This window comes from Quercus robur, chromosome 4 (assembly GCF_932294415.1).
Source record: "Quercus robur chromosome 4, dhQueRobu3.1, whole genome shotgun sequence".
NCBI classification, from domain to species: Eukaryota; Viridiplantae; Streptophyta; class Magnoliopsida; order Fagales; family Fagaceae; genus Quercus; species Quercus robur.
Window position 1 is genome coordinate 79,370,073 of NC_065537.1, and position 12,210 is coordinate 79,382,282.

Genomic DNA, 12,210 nt, shown 5'->3' on the forward strand with positions numbered 1-12,210 from the left:
GAGTGGGCTTAAAAGGCTTGCCTTTGATCGCTGGGCAACGGTCTGGTCCTGATTTTAGGGGAGGGGGTCATGCAGAAGTGGGTTTGGCCTGAACATCCAAGCTCTACAACGATGTAACCTGAAGGGTTTAACTCCTCGGACTCAGTCTAAGGAGCATCAAGTTCTTCCCATTCTTCCCCTCTTTTTCCGCCCCCCCTCTTTTCTTTGGCTTTAGTTTCCTTTTATACTCATATTCCTCCCCCTCTTTAGGGTCCACGTGTAGATCTAGATTTATGGTGCTGATACTTGTCCCATCAGCCCCTCCCTAAAATCGTTGGGAGTAGTTGTAAAGCTGGAAAGCAGGGTTTAGTTAGTTACAGAACACTTAATGCATTGACAGCAGCTTTTTCTTAGATATTTTCATGCTTCTTTTTGTCCTTTTCTTTCTTAATACTTATCCTCTTTCGTGGAGTGGTCCGATGCATCACTTTCTGATGGCTGACCGTCCCCTTTCTCCTCGGCCTGGCCTATCCGAGGAGGAGTTCTTCCTTGGGCTGGGCCCTTGGGCCTTTTTTGGGGCTTTCACTATGCGTTCTCGGCAACAGGTCTCCTCGGCTTAGGCCTTGGGCCCTGATGTAGAGCGGGCTTGGGCCATGAATTCTCAGGCCCCACAATACTCGTTTTTTTTTTTTTTTTTTTCAACAAGGAATCTACTTCTAGAATCTAAGCTCAACAAAGAAAAAAAAGTGAATCAAATCTAAAAATAAAAAATAAATACATAAACCCAGGAAAGGTCAATGAAAATTTTGGAATTAATTTAACAATGGAGTGCTTCATACTCGTAACTGATGGCATCATATCATTTCGTGTACATAGATGGGCTGTACAACATCATAAAAACCTGAGTAACATTAGGCTGTTATTCAAACCACCTAATCTCACAAATTGCTTTTGACTTGTACCACATGTTGATTTTACACGCCTCATAATTGAGGTTTCTTTCTTATGTTAATTTTACACGCCTCTCATAATTGATGTTTCTTTCTTCAACCCAAGCAAACCCAATGTAATTACAATTCACTTGTTATCATCTCTTGCCATAGGCAGCCTGCAAAACTCATTCTTCACTTCCTTTGCAAGCCGATGATGGTAACTACATGCAGCTCAATGATAGTTCTTTGTCATCCTCTTCCCCACAACTGAAATGAAAATATATTATACATTCTATTTGCTTCCCTAGGTTACATGTTGATTTCTGTTCCTAATGGATACACAGATAACGGTTTAATGGAATTTAAAGGGTAAAGAAATGTTTGGAACTATGAAACACCAAGGTTCATTTTATTTTGGAACTTCGGCATTTTGCTATCATGTTGTCAACGTTGGCAAATAACAAGCCGTCTAAATATGGCAGCAGTCGGTCATAGAAACATCCCCTCAAGAAACTCATCAAAGTTATCATCGTCATCAACTTTATGATCATCAGTTGAAATTGAAGCCTTTTTTCCTGCAAAGAATAATTTAAAAAAAATGTAAGCTCACAAGACCAGTAGAATGCCTCATCTAATAAATAAAATAAATAAAAAAAAGTAGAAAGCCAGGTCATAGCAAATATATTTAAAAAAAAAGAGAGAGTGTACAAGTGTAAATTTCCATAAGCTATCCTTTCACTCTATTGTAATAATCACAATTATTGGCAGACCTATGAATAGAAGACTTGCTTAGCTAAATGAAGGAAACTAAAGCTAGGATGCACTTGCATAAAATCTTAAACCCATTTCTACTTCTAATTTGGAAGCAAAAAAAATCTCAACTCTACAAGCTACATGGCTGTAATAAGAATGAGAAATTGTCAAAGCACTGGACAGCCCGAACATGCAACATTGAGCATGTCCTAGAGATAATGGGCAACCTCCTGGACCTAGAATAGTGATTTTAGGTAAAGATGATTGCTGATTAGTTGGTAAGAATGGGAAAGTCAAAAGCTTCCCAGTGGTGGAGACTAAAGAACCACAGTTATTTAAAAATGTCCTTGCCTTCTTTCTCAACACCAGCCCCAGACGAAAGAAAATTATGGTAGAAGAAAATAAATAACCAACAAATCCCAAAACTCTAAACCAATAGGGAATATTTGCGCATCTACTTCAGCTCTTCCAGCGAAACATGTGAAAACTGGAGGAACATTCATGAAAAATTCCTCACCCATGTCTCCCTGGAAGGTCCCTTTGATTAACTGCTGAAGAGTGAAGACATCAATCCTAGTTTGATGCTAAACAAAGCAAGTCTCGGATAGAGTTCAACGTAGCAACTGGGGAAAAACTACTAAGCAACCTATGCCAAAAGTTTTCCTTTAAATCATTAACCACCTATCTTACCCAATACCAATATACAGATCCATCTAGGTGTTTAAATTAAACTTGTGATAAACTAATAATTAAGCAATCATCAAAATTTAAGACATGATCAGTCAACCAAAGGGGAGGTTCAATTATCAATTTTGGAAATCAAATCCCTCTTAATAGTTAATAATGTCTTAGAATTAAGATACTCATCTATCATCATTTCATTTGTTCCATGGAACTAGTGCACATCCAAATAGTAGATTTTGAAAATTGGATTTGGTGCACCAATCAATTCCATGGCCTATCCATGATCCGACAACAGACTAAAAGATTTTGACACACAAAATAAAATCATATATACAAATGTGAACTGAATATAAGCACAAGAACGTCTCATCATGCAAAAAATGAAGTATAATCAGAGGAATGTTCAGACCTTTTCTTCTCTCCATGCTCCCTTCACAGTCATTATCTGTTTCATCAATACTCCTTGACCGATTCCTGGAAACAGACTGAGTAAGTAAATGGAATTTTAATCAGCAGTAAATAGGCACGAGCGCAAAAAAAGGCTCTTGGCTTGAATTGGCACCTCTTTCTTTTGTTTTCTTCTTGTTCTCTTTTTTCTGATTGCTCCTTCTCTTTCCGCCTTTTGTAATGAAGCTTATCCGCACATCTATTGAGAACGATCAATAAAAAAAAAAAAACATTATAACATGTTTATACATCTTAAATTATGTTGTCATCACAAATTCATAAGTAGACTTATAGAATCAGCAAAAGCCAACTCGCCTCTCACAAGTTACCAATTTCACAAGTGCTTGTTTGTTTTCTCCAGCTTCAGAATAACTAAAGTTGACCTGCAATGTAACAATCAAGTAAGATGAGATACAAAACTTAAATGGACAATTATAGATACTGTTGATAATATAGCTGGATGCTTGTACAGAGGCGCATATATGGGGAAAAATTAACAACAAATATTATCTTCCTCTTTTATCTCAAGCTTCTAAGCATAAGAAAAGATGAAAAGAGATCAGTATCACTCATCCCATATGTGCTTAAAGTAGACTTTAGAACCAGTAAGATAGCAGTATGATGCCTGGCATAACATGGACATTAATACAGAATGTGCCAAACTGCCTAGATGCATAATGAAATTCCAACAAGAGTGTAGACAAGTTTACCTTCTCATTGTATGAATGATGCTTAACATCCACACCAATGTATATACATACATGCACCAGAAAAAAGCACTAAATATTTTATAAAACTTCATAGGTCTCAAAAGAGTTACAAAATATAACAATGGCAACATGCTTCCTTTATGTAGAAATTAATCCCAATGAGTTCAGCCACAAAGGAGTCAAGTAAATTAATCTTTTACCACTTAATCATTTAGAGGTGGGTGAGATCATTACACCATGAATCATATATGACTAAAGCATCGAAAGGCATGGTCAAAGTACTCAAAATTGCTGCTGCTAATAAAAAATGAGAAAACAATGAAAGCATGTCGAGGCCTCTAACAATATCGATATGTACAAACAGAAAGATTTTATTATACATAAAATTTGACAATAATATTTTCCATTGTAACTGCCAAAAGTTAGACCTCCAAGTCTAATCCCATTCATGCAATGACCAAGCACGACAGCAAATTTGAACAAAGAATGGACACACTAATAAATTGATAACAATTTCTAAAGAGGATGGTAGTAAATTATAAAAATGACGATTTTTTTTCTTTTCATTCCACCATGAAGATAACACCATTTAAATTCTTTAAAGCCTCACCCCCATATTGGTTGGTGTGTATACAGTGTGAAATTCAGTAAAATTGCATTACAAGACCCATCACCAAATAAACTGCTCATTGCAACTATACACATGATCAGAAGTGGCCTCTCTCCTTACCCCCCTCAAAACCAATATACCATGAAGAAATGAAACTGGTAATTAACTAATTGAATATATTAATTGTAAAATAGAGAAAACCCCTTTAAAAAATAATCTCACAAGAAATTTCAGTATTGATACTTAAAGTTACACATGCATGGTCAAAAGACTCACAGCTGTTACCTAGCGTTGCCAGAATGATAAATACACTTCACTTTTTTTTATTGATAACTTACACACGCACTTAGTAGGCTGTGAACCCATAACCTCACTCTCTACCCATACTTCTGAGAGGAGGAAGTATCATTTGAGTGAAGACTCATTCGCAAAAACATAAATAAATGAGATTTAAATTCGTCCAAAGCCATAATAGAAATTGTCATAAACCAACAAAAAAATTTCCATACCCATAAAATGCTAAAGAGATCAATGATGTTACTAAAACACTTGCCTCATAGCTAGCCAAGTCATCTTTTTCATCACAGTGTTTGTTACCACATATGAACTGCCCTGACAAAAAGGGTAACAAATCAATTCTAAACTCAAGTCCATACCCACCTACAAGATTTATTTTAAAATATAACAAAAAGAATGAATAAACTTGATAATACCACAGTGCAATAATTTAATCAAGCAAGGGAGGAAGACTAAGTTTTCAGGTGGTGTTAAGATTAGCTATCAAAATATTTGGTCAACCCTAAAATATTCAAATCGGTAATCGAAATATGGCTGGGAGTTGGGAAAAGCTGGGCCAGGTGGGTTGGACTACAGGGGTGCTCTCTATTGGCAAGCTAAGGGGTTAGAACAAGGAATCATTAACAGACAAAAATGAAAAAACATCATTACTAAAATAACAAGGAGAAATAAAATACCTTTCCCAGATATGACTTCCTTCTCTGCCCTCCATCTCAGACCAATCTAGACAGAAAATTTTAGATAATAAGTCAAAAACTTATTGTATGTATTTTTTTTTTAATAACAAAAACTATGTATTTAAACACTAAAGCACAATTTTTATAACACAAATGGGGAACTATCACAAAACTAGAGAATGTTTATTCTCTTCCCCGCTAAACATCATTTGAAAGTTAAATTAGACTCTAACCTCATAGAAATTTTTTTACTAGGTATGAATGTATCAAACAGCAATTAAACAAGTCCCTTTTTACCCAGAACAGTAACCTATATAGTAAAGCTGATAATGTCTCCAATTTAAATGTCCAAATACTAAGCAAGATACAACAAAGTAGTTCAGGTTATATGGGATACCCTAAATCATTGTTTAAAACCCAACTAAAGAAAAATCATTTCCACTTTCTTTGACTTCCCACAGTTTCCTGTAGCTTAGTTGCTACATTTGAGGCAAAAATATAAAAGTTAGCTTATTTTTAAAAAAGCTAGGTTTTTTTTTTCCCTGTTGATAAGTAAAATGATAACACAGCTTATTTCAGCTTCCTTTTTATTAATAAAAAAACTATGTACCCTCCTCTTAAAAAGGTGCAGTTATACTAACACAGATCATATAGGATTCAGATATATGAACCAAAAAGGCAAGCCATGACTGGTGCGTGCATCTTGTCCCTTTAAGGATAGTTACATGTACTAAAGACAGCTCTACCACTAATCTACAATAACTAGGCAAGCATATTAGAATTCAAACTTACAGGACAAAGGGAAGAAAAGTAGAATGAAACAAAAGGAAACATAGGAAGCTAACCTACTTCTCACTTTGTTTGTATGACTTGAAAATTCACAGAAAATGAGCTTCAGAAACTCTTAATTGGGCTATTACAAGCTTTAGTCCAAATACATCAAAATAATAAATCACATTTAAAAAGGTTATAATCACCAGAAATAAGCCTCCTAATATGGTGATGGAACCATCACAGACAAACTATCCACTGTAAGCACACTCATATATAGATAAAAGAAAGTTCTTTTAAAGAGACTAAAATTTTTAAAAGCATCAAAGTGAAGGTTCATCAGTTTAGTTAAACTTCAAAGTAGGAAAGATTACAAATATATATACAGAGTAAACAATCACCTTGCCAGTTTTGTATTGTGACATGTCCGCTATGCAATATCTTCAATGAGTTAAAGGTAGTGAAGGAACAAAAAACAGGTTCTACTTATAATACGGTAGTAGCAACCCAAACAGTTGAAAGCTCAATAATATTACAAATTCAAAATGTAAACGCGTTAGAGAACAGGCTCTTAAATTTAAAAAATTTTAAAAAGTAGAAGAAATATCCCAGAAGGCAGGCAAAAAGGGTACTAAAAGCATGTCCATTTAATTTGTTCTTTGCATTGCAGAACATTAGACCTTAACCAACATACCTCATGATCAAAGTACGTTCACCTAAAGTTATCAAAGGTATGCTCATGAATTGCAATTACCATACAATTGTTACATCACATGCTACTGAGTTGTTTTATGGATCAATAGAGTGAAATGACAGAAAACGAAGGAAAGAGGAAAGCAAGGAATAGCTACTATGAGGTGAGCAAATGCAAAATGAGCAAGTATGCATTTGCATGAGATCAGGTCAGGAACAGCATGTGGAGCTCATATAGGGTAATGATATAAAGGTCTGGCTCCCTTTAGCATAATAGATCACAGCCCTTGAAATGAGCAATAGGCAAGCTTTTGCATGGGCAAATGAAAGGCAATTTCATTCTTCCCTTGTCTGGACGAATGATTTCTACTACACAGAAACTTGTACTAAGATCTATTTGATTCTGTAATGACTACATGCCTACCAAGAACATAATTATTGTGTACATCCCTCTATTAACTAAGGTTACCAGGAACCAGAATCACCATCAATTTTTAAATCATCTTAAGCATTAATAAGCCACATTTAAAAATTAAAAAGAATGAAAGCAAAATAGTATCTGCTTGCAAAGGATACTCTTTAAAAAGCTTATCATAATAACGCTTCACCAGCCTTTGCTCCCATGATGGATCCATATCATCTTCCTCAGTACGTATGAACCTTTGTAAATAAAAGAGAAGATTATTATTTTTGATCATCTAAAAGAAAATATTATTATGAAAACTGCCTAAAGCAAAGTCCAGAGAGTGGGAGAAAACATTCAGGAATATAATCTGAATTGAAGTGGAGAATTTAAAACTTTATACAAAAATATGAACAAAAGAAGTCTACTGAGGCATCTACAACCAGTAGATATACAGTATGGAATAACACAATGAACATACCGATATCCCTCCCTTAGGGTGTCTCGATCAGTTTTAACAGGTAACTTCACATTTCTAGAGTCTTCTTTTCCATAAAAGCTAGCTGCAATATAAATCAAGATTCTCAAAAGAATTTCTTTAACTGCGGAATGAATATGCAGTGATCTTGATAACTACAGCTACTGTTCCAAGAGAAATAGCCAGATATTCTCCAGCTGTAGTGGCCATTTGGTATGGCCTATTTTTTTTAAAGGGTGGTTTAAAAAGGCTGTACAACAGCATATATATATATATATATATATATAGAGAGAGAGAGAGAGAGAGAGAAAGAAAAAAAGAAAAAAGTGGGGGTTTTTAAAAAGTGCAAATTTAAACCGCCAAACCAAACAGGCACATGATCAGCTTACCTAATGAAAATCATTGTTGGCAACTAAATGAAGCACATGCAAGAGATGTTAAAGCATGTTCCTACAACATTACCAGTACACTACAAACACAGATACCATGAAGTCCACAAATCACTTAATAGATATCTACACTCTTGTCACATCTCTTGTCCTAAGCTCTAGTCACTTAGATAAGGATGCTTTGCACAAAACAGAAACCACTATAATAATTTCATCAATAATGAAGAAAAATATAAGGACGACTGTAGCCCCCTTCCTCCTTAGTGGAGAGGATTGTTCATCACCCAATTGCTTTAGGACATGAGGATTAAACAAATAAAAAGCTCATTATTTGCAATGCTTCCTCAGTGTCCATTTTCTGTCTCGAACTATTCTCTAACTATTACCAATAACTTCAATGTTTCTCCACCATATTTGATTATAAGTAAGAATCCTCCAAAGTTTCACAAAATTCAGAAAATACAATAATTTTTTGACAAAAAATGAAATTCCTCCGCATATGAGCCCCAATTCTGATACCCAATTGCATTACAGGAATTTCCATATTCAACAAGTTATTCCAACAATGGGAACTAAATTAAACCATATGCTGCTCCTAAAATTCATATTTCCAGAGTTTCTACAGCTCTGCATCTCATACAACAAACCCTAGCAACATAATCCAATAGCCCCAGGAGCAAAAACTTAATCCACACACATATAAAGTAAGAACCAATTGCAACATTTTCACCTAAGAGTTCATAGCCACTAACAAACCATACCAACAAAGTCCAATCTTAGAAACAAAAGCTATACACAGTAGAATAGAAACCTATTCTATTTTCCCAGCACAAGTTACAATCAGTATGTAACATGCAATCACTTCCCAAATCAAAAACAAAAACACACCATTTATACCCCAAAGTTAGGAAGTTACAACCTTTCGTCCCAAAAAACATAAAATGTACCAATTTTTCACTCCCATCCATCTAAATCTATTCGGGGCAACATCAACTTTTATTGCGCCACTTCACATCCATCGATCCACCCTTGATGGCAGATAAACATAAATATAAAAAGTACCCATTTTACTCCAGGCAACACTTGACCAAAATCAACAAACTATCTACGCATTGCACGAACTTATTATCGTTCCACATCAGCGATTTCATCCACCATGTATGCAATTCCATTATCAGCATATAAACACAATCGCTATATCAATACCCTTTTAAAGTTTCCACACGTAAAGCACCAAACTTTAGAAATTAAACTATATTTCAGCCCAAAAAAAAAACAGCAACAACAAAAGCAATGCCATTTACACACACACACACACATATATATATATATATATATTAATTACCATAATCTTTGAGGAATTTCTTGTGGCGATCATAGGCATTGAGACCTCGGATATGAGCTTGGTACTGCCTGCAAACAAAAAAAAAAAACTTAGTATATACAAATACAAATATACGATAATTACTTAGAGGCATCGAATCGAATCGAATTGTGAAAGGAAATCAAAGATAAGAGAGAAATGGAAGATAGGGGAACAAGGTGAAGCTCACTGTTTTCGCTCTTCTCGGTCGAAGATCTCCGATCTCAGTGACACAAACGACGCCATTTCGATTCTTCTCCCTCCACAAACCCTAGCTCTGTCCACTGTAGTATTGGCGTCAAAGGAGGATAAGCAATTATTTTTTGTTTTTTTAGTTTAAGTACAAATTAGGGCAAAGATTTGGTCCAGTGCTAGGTGCATTGGACCCGTTAAGACGCCAATGACGGTTTTAGCAAACTCATGGGGATTTTTCAGAAAATAACTACAAAACCCAAACAATATCATTAGTTAGGAAACGTTTGAAACTAATTTGGAATATAACAACTCGAGTTCAGAGAGGACGATTTCTTGGGTTTTTATTTTATTATTGCGAGAAATCGAGTTGAAAGAACTCGACTTCTAAGCCTGGAAAACGAGTACACTGCACTCGTTTTCCAGGCTTAGCACTCGTTTTCCAGGCTTAGAAGTCGAGTTCTTTCAACTCGATTTCTTTGTATGCAAAACCAGTCCAATTCTCACTCCCATCCCACAGGCGAAGCAGAATTTGTACAACAGAACACATAATGCATCCCCTTCTGAGAGTGAGAGAGAGAATGACGGCGACGGTGCCGGCGAAGGAGCGACAGGCTCGGAATCTCGTGTGAGAGTGAGAGAGAGACATCTCGTGAGAGAGAGAGATTGAGAGTGAGAGAGGGCAGAGACTGAGAGTGCAGTCAGGAGTGAGAGGGAATGAGAGTTTGAACTTAGTTTTTTTTTTGTGTGTTTGGGTTCCTGCGATGGTTGTGGGTGCTTTTTTTGAAAACAAACCGAGTTCAATGAACTCGGTTTGCAAGAATGGAAACCGAGTTCATTGAACTCGTTTTCCAGTCATACAAAACGAGTTAATTGAACTCGTTTTCTAGTCTTACAAAACGACTCCTACGAACTCGATTTCTGGCATATCAGACCCACCTGGGAGACAGTGCAAAATAGGAAAATCGAGTAAACCATACTCGATTTTATAGCATACAAATCGTGGATTCTGAACTCGAGTTGTTATATTCCAAATTAGTTTCAAACGTTTCCTAACTAATGATATTGTTTGAATTTTATTGTTATTTTCTAAAAAAATCCAAACTCATGCACTAGACCCAACTCGGTTCCTACAAAACTCTCTGTGCATTGGACCTGTTAAGATGCTAATGATTTTTTTAGTGAACTCATGCACTAGACCCAAGTCGGTTCCTACAAAACTCTCGGCGCATCGGTCTTGTTAAGATGTTTTATGTGTTGGATGCCGATGACGGGTCTAGTGAATAAAAGCACTAGACCCAAGCTACTTCCACACAAAATTAATCGTATCGGGTCTAGTTTACAGGGCGCATGTTTCTCCCTTAGATTGATTGTGCTTTTGGTATTTAAGTTTTATTTTTGTCATTTTGAGCTTATAAGTTTATACTTTTTTATAAATAAAATTTTAAATCGTTTCTTTAATCTTTAAATTCATTTTTGTTGTCAATATTTTCCTTTTCGTTTAAAATTGCCATTATCTACTTCATACAAAATGTAATTTGTGGGTTCTAGTTAGTTTAACTGGTAAAGTTTTTAATGATTTAATAAGAGATCTGGGATTTAATTCTCACCTACACCAAAAATTCGATTAGTGTCTTATTCTAATGATAAAGAGCTATTATTAAAAGCGGACGCTATAGGTTGAAACTCTCTTAAAAAATAAAAAATAAAAAATAAAAAATAAAAAAGTAATTTTGTTCTCTTTCCAATTTTAATTTAAAATAATAATAATTCTATATAAAGAAAACATTTTTAAATATAAACTACACAATATATATATATATATATATATATATATATATGTATATATTAAACGTCTCTCTCTATTGCATTGGTGGAGGAGATTTATTAGGTTCTGATTGTCATTATAACCATTGACCAATGCCGACGCATTTCTCACATACTTTGGCACGTATATTTTATACATTGATTTAAGCTTGTATATATTTTATATATAAAAATAAGTATATGTTAAACCATATACATAAAAATATATGTAAACATAAATTGTATACGAATAAATAGAAAGTGGTAGACGACTAGTTGATCATTGGTATTTCAAATGCTCATATACCATGAGAAAGAAGATTCAGACAAATTTTATGCTTATTAGATAAGATGGGCACAAGTTGGTGTTTGCAACTTTTGATAAATAAATAAAAGGGATTTGGTTATTTGAAACAAAATGACACAATTTAAAATATATACTATGATGAAGATAAATTGTAGCAATAATATAGGAAAAGCCTTAAATTATATCCCCAAACACAAATTTAATAGGGATGGAGTATGCAAAGTGAAAATTGGTTACTATTCTTCAAGGTAACACTCAATATTAACTTTTTATTTGTTAAACATTTAAAGAAAAAAATCATTATTACATATCAATTGTCTATACCAACTCATTTAAGGTGCTTGATCTTCTTGCCTCCTATGAAAGCATGTACGGGCAACAAAGAAATAGAGGCAAAACATCAATCTTCTTTAGCAAATCTACCACTTCAGATATGAGGACTGAAATCAAAGAAGCTTTGGGGGTTTCGGAAATTGTGCAGTATGAAAAGTACTTGGGGTTGCCTTCATTTGTAGGAAAGAGTAAAAGGGCAAGTTTTGATTACGTTAAGGAGAGGGTTTGGAGGAAGCTTCAAGGATGGGAAGAAAGTCTTCTATCACAAGCGGGGCAAGAAGTTTTGATTAAGGTGGTGATCCAAGCTATCCCAACATATACCATGTGTTGTTTTAAGCTTCCACTAGGCCTTTGTAATGAAATTGAAAAACTTATTCGTGGCTTTT

At 34.9% G+C, this 12,210-nt stretch overlaps 1 protein-coding gene across 4 annotated transcripts; it reads right to left on the bottom strand.

Moving 5' to 3' along the window:
* Nucleotides 1-791: 791 nt before the first annotated feature.
* On the bottom strand, nucleotides 792-9,609 carry LOC126723925 (uncharacterized). Of its 4 annotated transcripts, none has more exons than XM_050427936.1 (11): nucleotides 9,377-9,609; nucleotides 9,169-9,236; nucleotides 7,438-7,519; nucleotides 7,130-7,213; nucleotides 6,262-6,301; nucleotides 5,090-5,135; nucleotides 4,625-4,727; nucleotides 3,111-3,167; nucleotides 2,911-2,994; nucleotides 2,758-2,833; nucleotides 792-1,486 (listed from the first exon to the last, which is right to left on the bottom strand). In XM_050427936.1, exons 1-11 carry the CDS (start codon nucleotides 9,430-9,432, stop codon nucleotides 1,316-1,318), a joined length of 867 nt encoding a protein of 288 aa, XP_050283893.1. In that variant the 5' UTR covers nucleotides 9,433-9,609; the 3' UTR covers nucleotides 792-1,315. The 4 variants fall into 4 exon arrangements, with proteins under 4 accessions (XP_050283893.1, XP_050283896.1, XP_050283894.1 ...); XM_050427939.1 differs by having other exon boundaries at nucleotides 2,758-2,822; nucleotides 9,377-9,607; XM_050427937.1 differs by having other exon boundaries at nucleotides 3,111-3,178; nucleotides 4,669-4,727; nucleotides 9,377-9,603.
* Nucleotides 9,610-12,210: the final 2,601 nt, after the last annotated feature.